Source organism: Scyliorhinus canicula, chromosome 10, assembly GCF_902713615.1.
Source record: "Scyliorhinus canicula chromosome 10, sScyCan1.1, whole genome shotgun sequence".
Lineage (NCBI taxonomy): Eukaryota > Metazoa > Chordata > Chondrichthyes > Carcharhiniformes > Scyliorhinidae > Scyliorhinus > Scyliorhinus canicula.
Window position 1 is genome coordinate 10,844,371 of NC_052155.1, and position 23,264 is coordinate 10,867,634.

At 49.8% G+C, this 23,264-nt stretch overlaps 1 protein-coding gene across 4 annotated transcripts in view; it reads right to left on the reverse strand.

Annotated features, from left to right (window-relative positions):
• Nucleotides 1-23,264, reverse strand: part of LOC119972228 (NIPA-like protein 2) — a 178,723-nt gene that overhangs the window by 90,923 nt on the left and 64,536 nt on the right. The window contains exon 2 of one of the 4 annotated variants that reach the window (XM_038808608.1): nt 12,530-12,679. The exons of the other annotated variants lie outside the window; for them this stretch is intronic. Within the exon in view, the coding sequence (XP_038664536.1) occupies nt 12,530-12,583 (54 nt within the window). The 5' untranslated portion in view covers nt 12,584-12,679. The remainder of the gene's footprint in view (nt 1-12,529; nt 12,680-23,264) is intronic. 4 annotated transcript variants of the gene reach the window in all.

A 23,264-nucleotide genomic window follows, 5' to 3' on the forward strand; every position in this document is an offset into this window, starting at 1 on the left:
TCCGGTTTCCTCCCACAGTCCAAAGATGTGCAGGTTAGGTGGATTAGCCATGATAAATTGCCCTTAGTGTCCAAAATTGCCCTTAGTGTTGGGTGGGGTTACTGGGTTATGGGGATAGGGTGGAGGTGTTGACCTTGGGTAGGGTGCTCTTTCCAAGAGCCGGTGCAGACTCGATGGGCCGAATGGCCTCCTTCTGCACTGTAAATTCTATGAAACCTCCTCCACGATAGTCCCCAATAGCCCTGCAAGGCTGCGGACTTAGCCCCCTACTATATTCCCAGTACACACACGACTGCGTGGCAAAATCTGGCTCCAACTCCATCTGCACATTTGCCGATGATCCGACTGTCGTGGGTCAGATCTCAAACAACGACGAACCAAATACAGGAGGGAGATAGAGAAGCTCGTGGAGTGGTGTAACAAAAACAATCTATTCCTCAACATCAGCAAAACTAAGGAGTTGGGCATTGATTGGGATTTTGGTTTGATTTATTGTCACGTGTACTGAGGTACAGAGAAAAGTATTGGTCTGCATACAGTCCAGACAGATTGTTCCATACATGCAAAAAAAATAGACATACATAAATATACAATGTAAATACATAGACACAGGCATCGGGTGAAGCATACGGAGTGTAGTACTCCTCAGTAGAGAAGATGTGTGAAGAGATCTGATCAGTCCATAAGAGGGTCATTCAGGAGTCTGATAGCAGCGGGGAAGAAGCTGTTCTTGAATTTGTTAGTGCGTAATCTCAAACTTTTGTATCTCCTGCCCGATGGAAAAGATTGGAAGAGCGAGTAAGCCGGGTGGGAGGGGTCTTTGATTATGCCGCCCGCTTTCCCATAGCAGTGGAAGGTGCAGACAGAACCAATGGATGGGAGGTGGGTTTGTGTGATGGACTGGGCGGTGTTCACGACTCTCTGTAGTTTCTCGGTCCTCGGCCGAGCAGTTGCCATACCAGGCTGTGATGCAGCCACATAGGATGCTTTCTATGGTGCATCTGTAAAAATTGGTAAGAGTCAATGTGGACATGCCGAATTTCCTTACTTTCCTGAGGAAGTAAAGGCGCTGTTGTGCTTTCTTGGTCGAAATGCACTCCGTAAGCTTCACCCGATGTCTATGTATTTACATTGGGTATCTATCGTATGTCCCATGTTTTTTCATGTATGGAATGATCTGCTTGGTCTGTACGCAGAGCAATACTTTTTACTGTACCTCGGTGCATGTGACAATAAATCTAAATCTAAACCTAATCTAATGAGTCACCAAGGTCGGAATTGAACCCGGGTCCCCAACGCTATGAGGCAGCAATGCTAACCACTGTGGTACCGTGACGCCCAAGATGAGATATCAAACTTACCGCTCATCTGCCCTCTTTGGTGGATGTCAGAGATCCCAGGGCACTGTCTGAAGAAACACAGGGGATTCCTCTCTGCTGTTCTGGTCTATATTTGTCCCTCAACTAAATCACTGAGACAGATCATCTGGACCGTTTTATTGCTCTATGTGGGAGCTTGCTGTGCACAAATTGGTTGCCACGTATCCTATATAACAACAGCGAAAACAGTTCAAAAGTACTTCGGTGGCGGTGAAGACCTTTGAGATGTTCTGTGGCCTTGAAAGGTGCTATATAAATGCAAATCTTTAACTATTCAGTTGAAATACTGACAGATTAAATGCATGTACACAAATCTAGAAAATATCATCTCTGGCTCTCTTTTATTGTTAACTCTTTTTCGGACTTTGAAAACTTATCGTCAGGGTTTGACTGACTCTCGGAAACACTCTGAGCTGTACCTGTGGAATATTGATCAATGCCGTCAACGGATTGAGCCACCTCAGATTGCACAGCTCCTTCACAAAGTCCATCTCAGAGACTTATGATCGTTGTCGACACATTGAAGAGCGAAAGTTTCTGACTGTGACTCTCCTCCTGCTGGTTGGGACGAAGTGTGACCAGCTGAGCAATGAGAATTTGTCACTGTCGGGTGGCCTTGAGGAAGGAGGGGAGAATCAACTCTGACTGGATTCAATCCTGGGGGTTTCATTAATGATTTCCGGCTTCCAACTGCCCAGTCAGAGAATCGCAGCCTGTAGAAGGAGGTCATTTGGGCCATCACGTTTGTGCCCCGGCTCCTCAGTTATCCGATTAGTCCCACTACCCTGTTCTTTCCCCTTTTTCCTTACAACCTGTGGTAGTATGACTAGAGGTACAACGGTACCTGGGAGTGCTGAGCCACCGTTGATGGAGAAGGCTCGCTGCTCATTGGCCCAATGGTTTGTATTTCATTGGTCAGAGTGTAAGGTAGCTCCGCCCAGTGAGGCGGAGTATAAGAACCCGTGTTTCCCAGCAGCCTGCCTTTTCTGTACTCGAGCTGCTGGGGAACCATCTTGTTGATTAAAGCCTTCAATTCGGACTACACCCTCGTTTCAGTAGTTATTGATTGTGCCTCACAACCCCTGTGGCAGAACTTTAGGATGCCACCAATAGGACTTGATGGCCAACTGCAGCATAAATTGCAAGTCAATTGGAGAACATCCAACCTGATATTACAACCTGATCCGTGAACTTCTGGTCAGATGAAGGGAAGAATGATTGGTTAATTTACTTTCACCCAGGAGGGCAGACAGGGCCCAGTTTGACATCTGATCTGAAAGACAGGGCAGCACGGTGGTGCAGTGGGTTAGCCCTGCTGCCTCACGGCGCCGAGGTCCCAGGTTCGATCCCGGCTCCGGGTCACTGTCCATGTGGAGTTTGCGCATTCTCCCTGTGTTTGTGCGGGTTTCACCCCCACAACCCAAAGATATGCAGAGTAGGTGGATTGGCCATGCTAAATTGCTCCTTATTTGAAAAAATGAACTGGATACTCTAAATTTATTTTTTATAAAATCTAATCTGAAAGACGGCACCTCCGGCAGTGCAGCACTCGCTCAGCGTTGCATTGGAGCGTCAGCTTTGATTTTTGTGCATGAGCCCGAGAGATTGGGACGTGAACCCACAAACCTGTGACCCAGAGGTGAGAATACGACCAACTGAGCCACAGCCATTCCAAACTATTGCGATCGGTCGGAGGCTCGGTAACTGGAGGACAGAGATTTTGGAGAATTGGCAAAAGAGTCAGGACATTGTGGTGATCTGAAAGAGTAGTGGAAGCAGGTTGAACAGGGGACAGGATCCTCCACGTTCAGGCACCATGGACCATGAACCTCCATTGGATTAGCCCATGAGCACACGCGGCAAATTACTACAGCGGTTGGCCGTTGCCTTCTGCAGTCTCGCTGACCAGGAAACTCTCCCACTCTTACAGGTGTACTGGGTAGGTTTACAGACTGATAATCAACCTGCTTGGCTGTGTTATGAACGTACTTTCCACGGCCATCAACTCCTGGAGCGGGACTTGAACCCAGGGTCTTCCGGCCCCACCGTGCATAAGACCTCCTGAGAAAGGGTAAGTACTTAAAAAGAAATTTGCAGAGTTGGGAGGGCGTCTCTCAGTCTTTGTAATGTTCAATGGGTTATTTACTACTTGTAACCATGTACATCAATACAATAAAGGATCATTGTCCCACAGAGCAGACGCAGCATGGGTTCATAGAGGGCAGGTCGTGCCTAACTAATTTAATGGAGTTTTTGGGGACATTACCAGTGCAGTAGATAACGGGGAGCCAATGGTTGTGGTATATCTGGATTTCCAGAAAGCTTTTGACAAGGTGCCACACAAAAGGTTGCTGCATAAGATAAAGATGCATGGCATTAAGGGTAAAGTAGTAGCATGGATAGAGGATTGGTTAATTAATAGAAAGCAAAGAGTGGGGATTCATGGGTGTTTCTCTGGTTGGCAATCAGTAGCTAGTGGTGTCCCTCAGGGATCAGTGTTGGGCCCACAATTGTTCACAATTTACATAGATGATTTGGAGTTGGGAACCAAGGGCAATGTGTCCAAGTTTGCAGACGACACTAAGATGAGTGGTAAAGCAAAAAGTGCAGAGGATACGGGAACACTGCAGAGGGATTTGGGTAGGTTAAGTGAATGGGCTAGGGTCTGGCAGATGGAATACAATGTTGACAAATGTGAGGTTATCCATTTTGGTAGGAATAACAGCAAAAGGGATTATTATTTAAATGATAAAATATTAAAACATGCTGCTGTGCAGAGAGACCTGGATGTGCTAGTGCATGAGTTGCAAAAAGTTGGTTTACAGGTGCAGCAGGTGATTAAGAAGGCAAATGGAGTTTTGTCCTTCATTGCTAGAGGGATGGAGTTTAAGACTAGGGAGGTTATGCTGCAACTGTATAATGTGTTAGTGAGGCCACACCTGGAGTATTGTGTTCAGTTTTGGTCTCCTTACCTGAGAAAGGATGTACTGGCGCTGGAGGGTGTGCAGAGGAGATTCACTAGGTTAATCCCAGAGCTGAAGGGGTTGGATTACGAAGAGAGGTTGAGTAGACTGGGACTGTACTCGTTGGAATTTAGAAGGATGCGGCGGGATCTTATAGAAACATTTAAAATTATGAAGGGAATAGATAGGATAGATGTGGGCAGGTTGTTTCCACTGGCGGGTGAAAGCAGAACTAGGGAGCATAGCCTCAAAATAAGGGGAAGTAGATTTACGACTGAGCTTAGGAGGAACTTCTTCACCCAAATGGTTGTGAATCTATGGAATTCCTTGCCCAGTGAAGCAGTTGAGGCTCCTTCATTAAATGTTTTTAAGATAAAGATAGATAGTTTTTTGAAGAATAAATGGAATAAGGGTTATGGTGTTCGGGCCAGAAAGTGGAGCTGAGTCCACAAAAGATCAGCCATGATCTCATTGAATGGCAGAGCAGGCTCGAGGGGCCAGATGGCCTACTCCTGCTCCTAGTTCTTATGTTCTTCTGATACAGGCCAAGGGGCTATCGCCATCTCTGCTCAATACCGTACTGGCCCTCGGCCTGGACCATGCACTTTCTTACATCAGTGTCTGCGGTACTGTACTCACTCCCACATTGTCGCAACGATCTACCCTGTATCTGGTAGATCCTTATACTACACGGAGGATAAGGGGAAGAGTGCGAGGGGTAGGGGTTGAAGGGTAGGATTAATTGGATAGTTTTTTCAAAGAGCTAAAATGGGTAAAATGGGCTGAATGGCCTCCTTCTGCGCTGTGTGACTTTATAATTCTGCGATTCTACTTCAGCCAGTCTTTCTGAACATGTGCGGCAAGTCACTCCCAGAGATAAAGTGCCCGGAGAATTCACTGAACTGCATGTAATGCGATAGATTCTCGTAAATCCTCCGTCTGAAACTCCACACGGAAACTAATTAGAATGACTTTCCAGTGGCCTTGCTTGCCGCAGGCAGCTGTCAAATCGTTAAAGCAGACTGCGCTGCTGCCATCCATCAGCATGGCCCCATTTCCCAGTGACATTCCCAACGCACTGACTGATAGCTGTTAGCTATCCTCTGCCCAGCAGCCAAGGGGGACAGCAGCAGAAGAGGGGGTGATTCCTTATTTGGCAACAAAGGCACGTGATTAATCTGTTGATGAGAAAATGAGAACGCTCGAGGTATCAGTCTTAAATATACTGACGCAATACGAGATTACTCCTAGACAGAGTATTCAAATCTAATGATCCAGCTCCCTGCTGGAATGATGTACAGCTTGAGTTTGTGGCTCTCTGTCCAGGGACAGAGGCATGATGAACAAAAACAGACAAGTTGTGCTAAGCCCCATGTCGTATCTGAGTGATTGGTGACCACCAGGTTTGAACCACAGCAAACGATTTATCAGAAGAACTATGTTTATATTCAGAGTGCGAGGATGTGTGGCCGACTTCTACAACTCCAGGATCGGTTCTGCCCGGGAAAACCCGCGCTCAGCCCCGGGATCTGCCCGCTGGGGGCCCGATTGGCCGATCGGGTCACATGACTGTCCGTAACCTCACCCCTTAAAGGGCCCCGCGACGACACCCCGACAAATTGAGATTCTCCACTCCCGCCGCTTGTCAATGGGATTTCCCAGTGAAGCCCCCCCACGCCGCCGGGAAACCCTGCGGACCGGGATGCACGGCCGGCGGGAACGTTGAACCTCAACGCGTGGAGAATTCCGGTCATTGTATCCAATTCTGGGCACCAAACTTCAGCCAGGATGTCAAGGCCACGGGGAGGGTGCAGAGGAGATGAACTGGGCAGTGCCAGCGCTGAGCTGGAGACTGGGAGAAGCTGGGATCGACCTCCTCAGAGCAGAGAAGGTTAAGGGGAGATTTAATGGAGGCGTTCAATATCGTGAAGGGTTTTGTCAACTAAATAAGGAGAAACTGTTCCACCGACAGACAGATTTATCGCTCCAGAGAAACAGTAGGAAGCAAAAGAGCCAGGAAAAAGAAGATAATTTATTTTATATGCAGCGAGATGCGATCTGGAACACGTTACGCGAATGGACAGTGGAAGCAGATTCAATACTGACTTTCAAAAAAGGAACAGGATAAATATGTTTTTTTTTCGTTATTCATTCATGGGACGTGACCAGCATTTATTGCCCATCCCTAATTGTCTTTTGAGGGGACAGTTTCAGAGTCAACCACGCTGCTGTGGGTCAGGAGTCACATGTAGGCCAGACCGGGTAAGGACGGCAGATTTCCTTCCCAAAAGTGAACCAGATGGGTTTTTACGACAATGGTTTTGTGGTCATCATTAGACTTTCAATTCCAGATTTTTATTGAATTCCAATTTCACCATCGGCAGTGGCGGGATTTGAACCTGAGACAACAGAGCATGAGATTTACTGGTCTGGTGACAATACCATAGAATCCTAGAATTTACAGTGCAGGAGGCCATTCGGCCCATCGAGTCTGCACCAGCCATCGGAAAGAGCACCCTACTTAATCCCACACTTGCAACTTATCCCCATAACCCAGTAACCACACCCAACCTTTATGGAAACTAAGGGGGCAATTTACCATGGCCAATCCACCTGACCTGCACAGCTTTGGACTGTGGGAGGAAACCGGAGCACCCGGAGGAAACCCACGCACACACGGGGAGAAAGTGCAGACTCCGCACGGACAGTGAGCCAAGCCGGGAATCGAACCTGGGACCCATGGAGCTGTGAAGCAACGGTGCTAACCACTGTGCTACCGTGCTGCCCACTATGGCACTGCCTCTCCTGAAGGGGAAAAAAACGTGCAGAGTAATGGAGAATAGGATTAATTGGAGAGCCTGCTAGCATAGACATGGCCTCCTCCTGTCTGATTATATCATCCTATACATTCTGACGTCTTGCCAGGAGGTTGGGTGTGGGGCCTACAAGGAATAAATAGGCTGGGTTATTGTGTGTCGAGCAGGAGAACTCGCTGCTCTCTCTCTGCAGTCCCTGGGCAACACAAGGTGAAGTTACACACCCGTGGCACACTGCCACATTTAACACAATCCCACATCACCTCAGTTGCAGCAGAAAGACAGCTGACCATTTGTTCCAATTAAAAGCTGCATTCATTGCATGAATTAAGATAAAACATTGGTGATTTTTTTAAATGGGTTCGCCGAATGTGGGTGGTGTCATCAGGATTAGGATTTATTACCCGTCCCCTATAACTGGGTGGGTTTGGGATCAGAGAACGGTCACAGCGCAGAAGGCAGCCATTCGGCCCACCATGTCCATGCTAGCTCACTGCGAGAGCAACTTAAACTAATCCCATGCCTTGTTGGGTTTTGGACAGCTCACACCCGGATTTCTGTACGCAGACAGTATGATAAGGGTTCACTAGATTGGTCCCTGGGAGGAGAGGGTTGTCCTATGATGAGACGCTGAGTAAACTGGGTTTATCGTAAACTCCAGAGAAAAGAGCAAGAGGCTATTTGATTGAACAGTGCAAGATTCTGTAGCGGCTTGACAAGGTAGATACTGAGAGACTGCATTCCCTGGGCTGGGGAATCTAGGACATGGGGTCATAGTCTGAGGTTAAGGGGCCAGTCATTCAGGAAGAGGGGGGGGGGGGGGGGAGGAGTGAGGGCATTTCCCTCTTCTCTCACAGGGTTATGACTCTCGAGAATTTTCTACCCCAGAGAGTTGTGACTGTTGATTATATTTAGGGCTGGGAGGGACAAGGTTTTGTCCCTCAGGGAACCCAGTGATATGAGGAATGGATGGGAAAGTGGAGGTGAGACAGAGAATCAGTCATGATCATATTGAATGGCAGAGCAGATCTGAGGGGCCGAATGGCCCACTCCTGCTGCAATTTCCTCCGTCCTCTTTGGTCTCGATCTACCGGTCTCGGCGCGCCCGACTCGGTGACGCGGCGAGGCCGGTAAATAGAACATAGAACAGTACAGCACAGAACAGGCCCATCGGCCCTCGATGTTGTGCCGAACAATGATCACCCTACTTAAACCCACGTAACCCGTATACCCATAATCCCCCCCATTAACCTTACACTACGGGCAATTTAGCATGGCCAATCCACCTAACCCGCACATCTTTGGACTGTGGGAGGAAACCGGAGCACCCGGAGGAAACCCACGCACACACGGGGAGGACGTGCAGACTCCACACAGACAGTGACCCAGCCGGGAATCGAACCTGGGACGCTGGAGCTGTGAAGCATTGATGCTAACCACCATGCTACCGTGAGGCCCCAATCTCGCGAGAGACGCTCGTTACACCTCGCAAGGTCTAACTTGATCTTGCAAAGTGTCGCAATCTGGACCCCGCCCTCAATGGGTGTGATCCAGATTTGCATATTCAAGTGCGTAACGGCCTAGCGGCCTCGCCTCGGAGACCCCGAGCGGGCGCTGTTTAGCGCATTCTATAAATATGGACCAGGCATCCCGGCACTTGGGAGGGTCTCCCAGGCGATCGGGGGCCCGGGGAGAGGGGGGAGGGGGTCAGGATCTGGGCAGGGTTGTACCCTGGCATGCCGATGCCACCCAGGCACCATGACACTGCCAGCCTGGAACCCTTGCAGTGCCCCCTGGGTGCCATCCTAGCAATCCCAGGTGGCACTGCCAGGCTGGCAGGGACATTTTCAGGCTGGCAATGCCAAGGTAGCATCTTGCTCAGGCCTGGAGCTGCCCTGCTTTTATGAGATGAGGTGTGGGGGGCTCGAGGACCCCTCATTGGTGGGTTGGGAAGAGTCCGGAGTCCGGAGTGGGGGGGGGGGGGGGGTTCAGAGATTGGGATGACAGCTTGTTAGTGCAAGAAATGACCTAAGTGCGACCTTGATGGGACGTTCCTCACTGAGGTCCGGAAAAGAGTCCCGTTTAATAGCGGGGCCGTTCTTGGTGCCGCAAGCTCCGGGAAACACCCGCGAAATGTGCCCAAAATGAGACCACCCTCTTTGTCTACACTGTCCAGTTCTGTCATGATTGTGAGCTCTTCGATCAAATCTCCTCTCAACCTTCTCTTCTTCAACGAGAACAGCCCCACCTTCTCCAATAGACCCATGTAGCTTCAGCTCCTCATCCCGGTAACCATTCTCGTAAATCTTTTTTGCAGCATCTATGAAGCCTTCACTTTCTTCCTGACGTCAATCACATCGGTGAGGGTCTCAAATCTAATGTAGGCCAGATCAGGGAGGGAGGACAGATTTCCATCCCTCAAGGGCTTGACCAAAGCAGATGACTGTCTACAACAATCTGGTCGTTTGAAGCTTACTGACACTAGCATTTAAAAACAAAATCCAGATTTATCAAACAAATTTATATTCCCTAGTTGCCATGGTGGGATTTAAATAATAATAATATTGTCACAAGTAGGTTCACATTAACACTGCAATGACGTTACTGTGAAGCTCCCCTAGTCGCCACACTCCGGCAGCTCTTCGGGTACACAGAGGGAGAATTCAGAATGTCCAATTCACCGAACAGCACGTCTTTCGGGACTTGTGGGAGGAAACCGGCGCTCCCGGAGGAAACCCACACAGACACGGGGAGAACGTGCAGACTCCGCACAGGCATAATAAATTCATATTACTTGAGATCCTTAACCCAGGTGTCTACGTTGCTAGTCTTGTTACATAAGCACGATACTACTCTTGTTCCAGTTCCAGAGACAGATATTCTCTGAAGTGGTTGTGACTGTCCTTTCATTCCTTTTCTTAGGGGGCACCGCGGTAGCATGGTGGTTAGCACAATTGCTTCACAGCTCCAGGATCCCAGGTTCGATTCCCGGCTTGGGACACTGTCTGTTCGGAGTCTGCACGTTCTCCCCGTGTGTGCGTGGGTGTCCTCCGGGTGCTCCGGTTTCCTCCCCCAGTCCAAAGCTGTGCAGGTTAGGTGGATTGGCCATGATAAATTGCCCTTAGCGTCCAAAATTGCCCTTAGTGTTGGGTGGGGTTACTGGGTTATGGGGATAGGGTGGAGGTGTGGGCTTGGGTAGGGTGCTCTTTCCAAGAGCCGGTGCAGACTCGATGGGCCGAATGGCCTCCTTCTGCACTGTAACTTCTATGATAAAAAAACCGTAAGCAAGTTCAAGCATCACCACCCCCCAGGCTGGCCCATCAGTTACCCTCAGGTTTACCAAACGTAACTCCATCCACCCACCTTGGCTCCCCAACACTTAATACCCTTGCCTCTGGGGGGGGGGGGTGAATTGAATTTTTTATCGAGTGAGGGTGTGGAGGGACATTTTAACAAAGATGGATAAATGGACTGGAAGTACTGATCATTGGAAATCCAAGTGAATGGGCGAGTAGGCCCAAGGCCTACTCTTGTTCATATGTTAACGCAGATATGTGCATTTATGTAGCACCTTTCTTCACCTCAGCATTTTAATGACGCAGCGCAGTCACGGTTAGAGCGTCAAATCGGTCAGCCAACAAATTTCACAGTTATGACGACCAGACAATAGTTTTTGCGATTTTGGTTGGAATAAATATTGGTTCTTCCTCAAACTGTGTGACTGGATTTTTCGTACCACCAGACACCCAGCAGGGCTTTGATTTAACATCCCACCTGAAAGGGGGCTCCGCCAATAGTGAAGCACTTCCTCAATCCTGCACCAAAGTGTTGGCCTCGACCGTCCACTGAAATCTGGGATGTGGGCCATGGGTCTGAGTCAGTCTACACACCCCAACACGCATTGACCCACTTTCTGTTCCGATACTTATTGCCCATGTGAAAAAACATTCCTTATGCCAGGCAGATGCACCATCGTCGCAAAGGAACAAATCTGTTTGGCATTGCTTCAAAAAGCTGCCAGGCGATGAGGCCTTTTCCCAGCGCCGGGGACTATTTTGCTCTGTGGATGGATTGCCTCAGGATTCTCATTGGCATTTCATTGGCTTCCTGGCTCAGTTTGGATTTCAAGTCAGAGAGCGCAGCTTCCACAGATGTGAGTGCATGAGAGACAGTGAAGGGACGTGTCAGGGAGAAGCAAGGAAGGGATATAGTGGAGCAGATATTGAAATGCAACGGCAGCAAGAAACTAAAAAGTTGCTTTGGCAGCAGGGCGGTACGAGGGAAGGCAGGGGTTGTGTGACAGGAACCTTTCCTGGTGATCAGACGTTTGGTCAATTCAGACTTGATTCTTCTGTGTCTTCATTATTAGGGGCAAAGAATAAATTACACCTCCACTATTTTTGCAATGTTATCTTATATCTTAGGGGCTGGTTTAGCACATTGGCCATACAGCTGACTTGTAATGCAGAACAATGCCAGCAGCGCGGGTGTAATTCCCGTACCAGCCTCCACGAACTGGCGCTGGAATGTGGCGACTAGGGGCTTTTCACAGTAACTTCATTGAAGCCTACTTGTGACACTAAATTATTATTATTACATCGCCAAAACTCAAGCAATACTTTCCTCGTGTAATTATTGAATTTCTTCCCGTTGGGCATTGCTCAGCTGGCCTTTTTTTTGCAAACGCCTTGCTTAACAAAAGGGTGTGCCGATTTGATGAGTGCATTGACTTAGAAGAAGGGTGGCCGGGGGAATGTGCATGTGCGACTTAAAGGCATTTATATTTATTTTGAAGGAAGCACCAGTGATGTTTTTATGATTTAATTTCTCTGCTGGGACAGTTAATTGTCCTACCAGCTGTCGGCATGTTAAGGGTTTGGCTGCAATCGCGATTCTCTCTTATCCACAGCATCACAGAATCCCTACAGTGCAGAAGGAGGCCATTCGGGCCATCAGGTCTGCACCACCCTCTGAAAGAGCGCCCTCCCTCGGCCCACTTCCCCGTAACACCACCCAAGCTGTACATCTTTGGACACTAAGGAGCAATTCAGCATGGCCAAATCCTCTAACCTGCACATCTTTGGACTATGGGAGGAAACCGGAGCACCCGGAGGACCCCCACGCAGACACGGGGAGAAAGTGCAAACTACACACAAGACAGTCACCCGAGGCTGGAATCGAACCCGGGTCCCTGGAACTGTGAGGCAGCAGTGCTAACCACTGTGCCGCCATGCTGCATCAAGTCCATCCCTCATTGCAACAGGGGGGCGTAAACGTTTCTTTCACCACAAATTTTCTCCTTCATTCCTCGAACATTTCCTTTACCCCCTTCCATTGAGCAGCGCTGCAGGCGACAGACTTGACAACCTACCTTTTCAACTCGAATTTCAATGTTTCCTCTCTGATTAGTCAGTTCACTTTTCATGACGCACCATTCAGCACGTTTGTCAATATTTCACAGGATCCCAGAATCCCGCAGCACAAAGGTGACCAATCGGACCCTCGCGCCTGTGCCAGCTCTCTGAAAGAGTAATCCAATTAGTTCTGCTTGCCTCTTCCCTCATGGAACCTGCAATCCTTTATTTTTTGCAATTTATTCAATTCTCTTTTACAACCTGCCTCCTTCAGGTCGTGCATTCCAGTTCATAAAAAAACTGACTGCATTAAAAACTCGCGCTTTCATTGCCAATTACTTTAATAAAATATTGTTTTCCAAATGCTTGTTTAATTCCCTTCGATGTGAGCCGAGTACTATTCAATGCCAGGAACTGTGGACGGGAAGTTCCTTTCTAAAAGGTGATTGAAAATGTTCGCCCTTGTAATGTTGCTTCAGTTCAATTATTGACATTGTGTTCTGCCTTCTTACAGTCGGCATTTGAGTTTACTCCAATGAAGGCCTTTCAGGGATTGTTTGCATTGAGTCATACACAGCACTGTTTGAGGAGTTTCTTATCTCTACTAGGTGTGTTTTGCCGAAGCTTCTTTTGGACAGAGCCTGCATTATTGTGAGCAGGATTAGCTCAGGAATTCCATCTCGAAACCTCTCACTCCTCCCTTTTAGAAGCTCCATGCTTTGACCAGGTTTTCCTTTTCTCGCCCATCCTAACACCCTCCATATTGAGCTCATCCAAAACTTCGCTGGCCTCTGGGACTTCCTCCCTCTGTAAATTTACCTTACTCTTCACTTTTTAACGCTCCTTAAAAACCTATCTCTTTGACCGAGCCGGAATTTCTCCTCAAGTGGCACGGTTTTGTTTGATAACGCTCCAGTTAAGCGCCTTGGGATATTTTCACTGCATTAACAGTGCGTGATGATTAATGCAAGCTCTTGTTTGGCTAGTAGTTAAATTTCTTTTTGAATTCATTTGCAGGATGTGGGCGTCGCTGGCTCGGCCAGCATTTATTGCCCATCCGTAATTGCCCTTCAGAAGGTATTGGCGAGCTGCCTTCTTGAGCCGCTGCAGTGCATGCGGTGTAGGTACAACCACAGTGCTGTTAGGGAGGGCGTTCCGGGATTTTGTGACAGTGAAGGAACGGCCGATATATATATCAGGATGGTGAGTGGTTTGGAGGGGAACTTGCAGGCGGTGGGGTTCCCAGGTATCTGCTGCCCTTGTTGTTTCTTGGTGGGAGATGTCGCAGGGATGGGAGGGGCTATCGAAGGGGCCCGGATGAGTTGCTGCAGTGCACTGTGTAGATGCTACACACGACTGCCGCTGTGCGCCATTAGTGGAGGGAGTTGATGTTGAAATTGATTCATATCAAAATGGGCTGCTTGGGGGATCACGCGATGTGAGCGAAGGGGCAGATGTGTTTTCGCTCTGTTCATTTTTGAATTATTTATTTTATCCTGGTGCACATTTCATATTTGCGTTTACTTGCGTTACCTGATTTGCACTAAGTCGCTGGAGGTTCCTGATTGGTATTTAGTGAAGAAGAACCAAGATAAATCGTAAAAATCCTGGTTTGTGTGTGGCGGTCGGATTGGGCCAGGCGGCGTGGGGCCCAGCTTGCAGTGGCGCAGTTCCTGCTAAGCGAGCTCGTGCCTCAGTGCTGCTGTGTGCCTCGGGAAGATGGCCACCATCAGGAATGTTGTCTTGATTGAAGATCTCGGCTCTGTGGTGCAGGTCGTTAGAGCTCAATTTGAAGAATTAAGGGCTAGTTTTGGGAGAGCAGTGGAGGCGCATGAGAGAGTCGTTGCCCTCGAAGGAGCACTTTCTCTGGTTGTCGAGACCCCGCCGCACAGTGCGTCATTTATCCTGACGGGCTCGGGAGGTAAGGGTCGGGCAAGGTGCGTTCGTGGTGAGGGGTGAGTTCCCGGTGGAGTTTGAAAATTGGCTGCCATGTTTTGCTAATCCTGATTTGGAGGCTGGGTGCATCAGATTCGATGGAGCACAGCAAATCCGATCTTGGAGGCCAGGGGCCGTTTCGACCCTTCGACGACAGGTCCCATGTCGTCCAATTCTCGATGCTGGTCATGAGGAGTAGGAGGTGGCCGAGCAGGTCAAGCCGCTCCTCCAGTTGTACGTAGAGCACCTGAGCTTCGGAGAGACAGCGTGGAGGAAGTGATGGCGCCTCATGCTTCAATCGATGGAATCCTTGAGAGACCCTGAAGAGTTCTCGCGGACTCTCGTTATCCTTCATTTTCTTGTGCATTGTGGATGGTGTGTTTATCCTGCAATTTATCCTGACGTTCTTCTATAATCTTGGATGTTACTCCTTTGTGATTGTTCATGATTTAATATTTAACGTTGTCCTTTCTCCTTCAAGTTTGTACAAGATGTGAGCCTGAGGCGGATGTTGTCGATTATCCTGTTCTAGCAAAATCATATTGAGTCGATCATGTGAAGTGTGATCTGAGCAGTTTTACTCCTTTCTTGTTTGTCGTATAATCCTTGTGGTTGTGTTAGGAGAGTGCTTTCTTTTCATAACCCCCTATCCTGTTTATAAGAAAAACGGAAGAGTGGAGCTTTTTAAAATTCATTTACAGGATGTGGGCATCGCTGGTTAGGCCAGCATTTATTGCCCATCCCTAGACACCCTTTAGAAGGTGGGGGTGAGCTGCCTTCTTGAACCGCTGCAGTCCCTGAGGTGTAGGTACACCCACTGTGCTGTTAGGGAGGGAGTTCCAGGATTTTGACCCAGCGACAGTGAAGGAGCGGTGATATATTTCCAAGTCAGGATGGTGAGTGGGGTTCCAAGGTATCTACTTGATGGTAGTGGTCATGGGTTTGGAAGGTGCTGCCTAAGGAAACTTGGTGATTTACTGCATTGCATATTGCAGATGATACACACGGCTGCCACTGTTCGTCGGTGGTGGAGGGATTGAATTTCTGTCGGAAGGGGAGCAAACAAGCGGGCTGTTTTGTACTGGATGGTGCTGAACTTCTTGATTGTTGTTGGAGCTGCACTCATCCAGGCAAAAGTCAGTATTCCATTACACTCCTGACTTGTGCCTTGTAGATGGTGGACAAGCTTTTGAGGGGTCAGGAGACGAGTTACTTGCCGTAGGATTCCGAGCCTTTGACCTGTCCTGGTAGCCACAGTATTAATATGCTTAGTCCAGTTCAGTTTCAGATCAATGGTAACCCAGGATGTTTATTGTGGGGGGGGGGGGTTCAGCAATGGTAATGCCATTGAATGTCAAGGGGTGATGGTTAGATCCTCTCTTGCTGGAGACGGTCATTGCCTGGCACTAGTGTGGTGCGAATGTAACTTGCTACTTGTCAGCCCAAGCCTGGATATTGTCCAGGTCTTGCTGCATTTGGACATGGACTGCTTCATTATCGGAGAAGTTGTGAATGGTGCTGAACATTGTGAAGTCATCAGGGAACATTCTCACTTCTGACCTTATGATGGAAGGGAGGTCATTGATGAAGCGGCTGGAGATGGTTGGACTAAGGACACTATCCTGAGGAACTCCTGCAGTGATGACCTGGGACTGAGATGATTGACCTCCAACCACCACAACCATCTTCCTTTGTGCCGGGTATGACTCCAACCAGCAGAGAGTTTCCCCCCGATACCCATTGAGTCCAGTTTAGCTGGGCTCCTTGATGCCACACTCGGTCAAATGCTGCCTTGATGTCCAGGGCAGTCACTCTCACCTCACCTCTGGCATTCAGCTCTTTTGTCCATGTTTGAACCAAGGCTGTAATGAGGTCAGGAGCTGAGTGACCCTGGCGGAACCCAAACTGAGCATCCATGAGGAGGTTATTGCTGAGTAAGTGCCGCTTGATAGCACTGTCGATGACTCCTTCCATCACTTTGCTTTGCTGAAAGGCCGGTAATTGGCGGGGTTGGATTTATCCTGTTTTTTGTGTACAGGACATAAATTTGGACAATTTTTGACATTGCCGGGTAGATGTCAGTGTTGTAGCTGTGCTGGAACAGCTTGGCTAGGGGTGCGGCACGTTCTGGAGCACAAATCTTCAGCACTATTGCCGGAATATTGTCAGGGCCATAGCCTCTGCAGTATGCAATGCCTTCAGCTGTTTCTTGACATCATGTGGAGCAAATCATATGTGGGCAGCATGGTAGCACAGTGGGTAGCACTGTTGCTTCACAGCTCCAGGGTCCCAGGTTTGATTCCCAGGCCCAATTGTTGGGGGTCTTGACGATTCTTCATCTTGGGTTGGGGTCCTCCGTAGCTGGAGTGATTATCTTCTTCTTGGTTTAGTGGGGGTGGTGCATTGCCCCGGCTGGGGTGGGTGCGATATGTGTTGGTACGCTGTGGCCCTCGGTGTGTAATGTCCCGTGTGTCGGGGTGTGCTGGAAGAGGTCAGGTCCGGTGCTATGACTAGAATTCTGTTTCCCCTGGGGGCTTGGAATGTCCCTTTCCGAGGGGGCTCGTTGGGGGCATCCTGGGAGGTTAGGTTTTGCTTCTTCGTTGCATGGGGGATGAGCCGAGTTTGATGGATATCCTGTTGTCTCCCTGGGGCAGGGTGGAACGCCTTTCTGGTTGATTGAGCAATCCGTTCTCTTCCCCTCTTCATTTGTGGTTGCTCAGCGAGCGCCAGGGAACCACAGAGCTTGGGTCAAGTCCTGATCCCTCGTTATCCTGTGGGTTCGTTCTGGTCGTCCCAGCCTTTACCTCCTTTTTCTTCTTCTTCCTCTCTTGGGAGGCTCTGAGTATTTGATCGGAATCCGAACAAACAACATAGAAAAATACAGCACAGAACAGGCCCTTCGGCCCACGATGTTGTGCCGAACTTTTGTCCTAGATTAAGAACAAATTAATCTACACCCCATCATTCTACCGTAATCCATGTACCTATCCAATAGCCGCTTGAAGGTCCCTAATGTTTCCGACTCAACTACTTCCACAGGCAGTGCATTCCATGCCCCCACTACTCTCTGGGTAAAGAACCTACCTCTGACATCCCCCCTATATCTTCCACCATTCACCTTAAATTTATGTCCCCTTGTAATGGTTTGTTCCACCCGGGGAAAAAGTCTCTGACTGTCTACTCTTTCTATTCCCCTGATCATCTTATAAACCTCGATCAAGTCGCCCCTCATCCTTCTCCGTTCTAATGAGAAAATGCCGAGCACCCTCAACCTTTCCTCGTAAGACTTACTCTCCATTCCAGGCAACATCCTGCTAAATCTCCTTTGCACCTTTTCCAAAGCTTCCACATCCTTCCTAAAATGAGGTGACCAGAACTGCACACAGTACTCCAAATGTGGTCTTACCAAGGTTTTGTACAGCTGCATAATCACCTCACGGCTCTTAAATTCAATCCCTCTGCTAATGAACGCTAGCACACCATAGGCCTTCTTCACAGCTCTATCCACATGAGTGGCAACTTTCAAAGATCTATGAACATAGACCCCAAGATCTCTTTGCTCCTTCACATTGCCAAGAACCCTACCGTTAAACCTGTATTCCGCATTCATATTTATCCTTCCAAAATGGACAACCTCACACTTTTCAGGGTTGAACTCCATCTGCCACTTCTCAGCCCAGCTCTGCATCCTATCGATGTCTCTTTGCAGCCAACAACAGCCCTCTTCACTATCCACAACTCCACCAATCTTCGTATTGTCTGCAAATTTACTGACCCACCCTTCAACTCCCTCATCCAAGTGATTAATGAAAATCACAAACAGCAGAGGACCCAGAACAGATCCCTACGGTACGCCAATGGTAACTGGGCTCCAGGCTGAATATTTGCCATCCACCACCACTCTCTGACTTCTATCGGTTAGCCAGTTCGTTATCCAACTGGCCAAATTTCCCACTATCCCATGCCTCCTTACTTTCTGCATAAGCTTACCATGGGGAACCTTATCAAATGCCTTACTAAAATCCATGTACACCACATCCACTGCTTTACCTTTATTCACGTGCTTGGTCACCTCCTCAAAGAATTCAATAAGACTTGTAAGGCAAGACCTACCCCTCACAAATCCGTGCTGACGATCCCTAATCAAGCAGTGTCTTTCCAGATGCTCAGAAATCCTCTCCCTCAGTACCATTTCCATTACTTTGCCTACCACCGAAGTAAGACTAACTGAAATGAAATGAAAATCGCTTATTGTCACGAGTAGGCTTCAATGAAGTTACTGTGAAAAGCCCCTAGTCGCCACATTCCGGCGCCTGTCCGGGGAGGCTGGTACGGGAATCGAACCGTGCTGCTGGCCTGCTTGGTCTGCTTTATAAGCCAGCGATTTAGCCTTGTGAGCTAAACCAGCCCCTTACCAACTGGCCTGTAATTCCCAGGGTTACCCCTATTCCCTTTTTTGAACAGGGGCACGACATTCGCCACTCTCCAATCCCCTACTACCAGCCCTGTTGACAGTGAGGACGAAAAGATCATTGCCAACGGCTCTGCAATTTCATCTCTTACTTCCCATAGAATCCTTGGATATATCCCATCAGGCCCGGGCGACTTGTCTATCCTCAAGTTTTTCAAAATGCCCAACACATCTTCCTTCCTAACAAGTATCTCCTCGAGCTTACCAGTCTGTTTCGCACTGTCCTCTCCAACAATATGGCCCCTCTCATTCGTAAATACTGAAGAAAAGTACTCATTCAAGACCTCTCCTATCTCTTCAGACTCAATACACAATCTCCCGCTACTGTCCTTAATCGGACCTACCCTCGCTCTAGTCATTCTCATATTTCTCACATATGTGTAAAAGGCCTTGGGGTTTTCCTTGATTCTACCCGCCAAAGATTTTTAATGCCTTCTCTTAGCTCTCCTAATCCCTTTCTTCAGTTCCCTCCTGGCTATCTTGTATCCCTCAAGCGCCCTGTCTGAACCTTGTTTCTTCAGCCTTACACAAGTATCCTTCTTCCTCTTAAAAAGACATTCAACCTCTCTTGTCAACCATGGTTCCCTCACTCGACCATCTCTTCCCTGCCTGACAGGGACATACACATCAAGGATACGTAGTATCTGTTCCTTGAACAAGTTCCACATTTCAATTGTGTCCTTCCCTGACAGCCTATGTTCCCAACTTAAGCAATTCAGTTCTTGTCTGACAGCATTGTATTTACCCTTCCCCCAATTATAAACCTTGCCCTGTTGCACGCACCTATCCCTCTTCATAACTAAAGTGAAAGTCACAGAATTGTGGTCACTACCTCCAAAATGCTCCCCCACTAACAAATCTATCACCTGCCCTGGTTCATTACCAAGTACTAAATCCAATATGGCCTCCCCTCTGGTTGGACAATCTACATACTGTGTTAGAAAAGCTTCCTGGACTTCCGGTTGCGGCTATGACCAGCTAAGTCGCACATTTGGCAGCTCCTGCGACAAAGGTGTTTAAGGGCCGATTGGAGGGCCCCGACGGTACTGTAAAGACGAATCCCGGTGGGGGAAGGCTCCCTGAGGAGAGTGAGACCAACTTTATGGTCGGTACTCGGAGAGGGGCGACAAAAAAAGCGGCAGCAGCTCCCCAAAAAAAGCGGGGGAAGAGGACCAAAATGGCGGCCGGTGGCGCACTAGAAGATTGGAGAAAATGGGCGGAGGAGCAGCAGGCCGCTCTCCTCCGGTGTTTTACGGAGCTGAAAGTGGAACTCTTAGAGTCCATGAACGCGACGACCACAAGGCTGATGGGGGCCCAGGCGACCCAAGAGGCGTCGATAAGAGAGCTGCAGCAGGAGATGGCGGTGAGGGAGGAGGAAGCCACGGTCCTCGTGGGAAAGGTGGAGGTGCACGAGGCACTCCACCTGAAATGGCAGAGCCGCTTTGAGGAGCTGGACACGCGAATGAGGCGGAAGAACTTGAGGATCCTGGGCCTAGCAGAAGGCCTGGAGGGGCCTGATCTCCCGAAATATGTAGCGGAGATGTTGAGCTCCCTGATGGGAGAGGGGGCCGGTCCATCGCCCCTGGAGCTGGAAGAAGCATATCGGGTCATGGCTAGGCGGCCTAGGGCAAACGAGCCCCCGAGGGCGGTGCTGGTGCGGTTCCAGCATCTCTGCGATCGGGAGAAAGTGCTGAGGTGGGCCAAGAGGGAGAAAAGCAGCAAATGGGAGAATTCGACGGTGCGGATATATCAGGACTGGAGTGCGGAGGTGGCAAAGCGGCGGGCCCGGTTTAACCGAACGAAGGCGGTGCTGCATGCAAAAAGGATCAAGTTTGGAATGCTGCAGCCAGCGCGCTTGTGGGTCACCTACAAGGACCAGCACCATTACTTTGAGACCCCAGAGGAGGCATGGACTTTTGTTCGGGAGGAAAAGCTGGACCTGAACTAGAACTTGGGAACGCCGGCGGTCGAGGCCGCCCGAGTACCCTTGACTGATCAAGTGGCCCATGTCTTTCTTAGGCCAGGTCGGAACTTGGTTAAAGTTGATGGATCGTTTGGTTTCTTTGAAACTTGTGTTATGGGGAGTTTCTTTGTTCCTTTTTGTGTGTCTCTTCCCGTTGCCAACTTCCCTTAATTATTGTTGTTGTAGGGGGGGCTTTTTTACTGTTTTTTGATCTGTTCTTTAAGGGTTATGGTTACTGTTGGTTAAGTACGTTATTATTGGGTAGTTATTTAGTTATTTAGTTATGCAGGCATAGTTATGTATTTATGTATTTATTTGCGATTTGTTATTTATATTGTTATATTGTTAAGTTGGGGAGGCGGGATGGGGGGGGGGAGCAAGTGGGTTATGCGTGTTTTCTTTTTCTCTTTTTTCTTCCTCTCGTTTTAAGGGGGCTTTGTTATCGGTGTGGATGGGGACGGGGGTGGAATTGAAGATGGCGGGGTAGGGTGTGGCCGGGCGAAAGCGCGGGCTCTCCCCTGTTTCCCGCGCGCGGGACGGAGGAAGGGGGAGGAGAGAAGAGTGGGGTGTGGCCAGCAATGGCGGCTTTTCCCGCGCTGAAGCGGGGTCAGAGAGGGATGGCAAGGGGGGGGGGGGAGGCCCCTCCCCCCCCACATCGGGAGGAGTCGGAGTGTGGCAGGGGCAGCCGGGTCAGCGAAAACCAGCTGACTCTCGGGAGTACGATGGTGGATACACTGCGGCTAGGAGGGGTCCTAGCCAGGGGGGGGGGGGGGGGGGGGGAGGGAAAGGGGGGTTAGGGGGGGATACCGGGTTGCTGCTGGAAAGGCTGAGGACGGGAAGGGAAGAACGGGAGGAGAGAGGGGGGGGGGGGGGGCCATCGCCATGGGGAACGGGTCAGAAGGGGAGGGTCGACCCGGGGCGAACAGGGGACAGAACATGGCTAATAGACAGGGGAAAGGGACGGGTCGCTCCGCGACCCGGTTGATTACTTGGAATGTGAGGGGGCTGAACGGACCGGTCAAGAGATCAAGGGTTTTTTCACACCTAAAGGGACTGCAGGCGGATGTGGCTATGTTGCAGGAGACTCACTTGAGAGTAGTAGACCAGGTGCGCCTGAGAAGGGGGTGGGTGGGACAGGTGTTCCACTCAGGCTTGGACGCAAAGAACCGGGGGGGTGGCGATTTTGGTGGGAAAGAGGGTGTCGTTCGTGGCGGCGCAGGTGGTAGCAGATAAGGAGGGTAGGTACGTGATGGTGAAGGGTAGGTTGCAGGGAGAGAATGTGGTGCTGGTAAATGTATATGCCCCGAATTGGGATGACGCGGGTTTTATGAGGCGCCTGTTGGGCCTCATTCCGGGTCTGGAGGCAGGAGGCCTGATCATGGGGGGGGACTTCAACACAGTGCTCGACCCTGGGCTGGACAGATCGAGTTCCAGGACGAATAGGAGGCCGGCAGCGGCGGAGGTGCTAAGGGGGTTCATGGAGCAGATGGGGGGGGTAGACCCTTGGAGATTTGGCAGGCCAAGGGCGAGGGAGTATTCTTTTTTCTCCCACGTTCACAGGGTGTACTCCAGAATAGACTTTTTTGTACTGAGCAGGGGGCTGATTTCGAGAGTGCAGGACACGGAGTACTCGGCCATTGCGATTTCGGACCATGCACCACACTGGGTAGAGGTAGAACTGGGGGAAGCACGGGACCAGCGCCCGCTGTGGCGCCTGGATGTGGGGCTGCTGGCGGACGATGAGGTGTGCGGAAGGGTCCGGAAGGGCATTGAGAGATATCTGGGCACGAACGACACGGGCGAGGTGAAGGTGGGGGTAGTCTGGGAGGCCCTGAAAGCAGTGATCAGAGGAGAGCTGATCTCCATAAGGGCACACAGAGAAAGGAAGGAGAGGCAGGAGAGGGAGAGACTGGTGGGGGAACTTATAGAAGTGGACAGGAGATATGCGGAGACACCAGAGGAGGGGCTGTTGAGGGAGCGGCGCAGTTTACAGGCCCAGTTTGACCTACTGACCACTAGGAAGGCGGAGACGCAATGGAGAAGGGCACAGGGTGCGGTCTATGAGTACGGGGAAAAGGCGAGCAGGATGCTAGCACACCAGCTGCGCAAGCGAGATGCAGCCAGAGAGATTGGGGGAGTGAGAGAGAAGGGAGGGAACGTAGTGCAGAAGGGGCAAGAGGTGAACGGGGTCTTCAGGGATTTCTACAGGGAATTGTACCGGTCTGAGCCGCCCAGGAGGAGGGGGGGAATGGAGAACTTCCTCGATAGATTGAGGTTCCCAAAGGTCCAGGAGGAACGGGTGGAGGGGCTGGGGGCGCCGATAGAGCTGCAGGAACTAGTTAAAGGGATAGGCCAGATGCAGGCGGGGAAGGCGCCGGGGCCG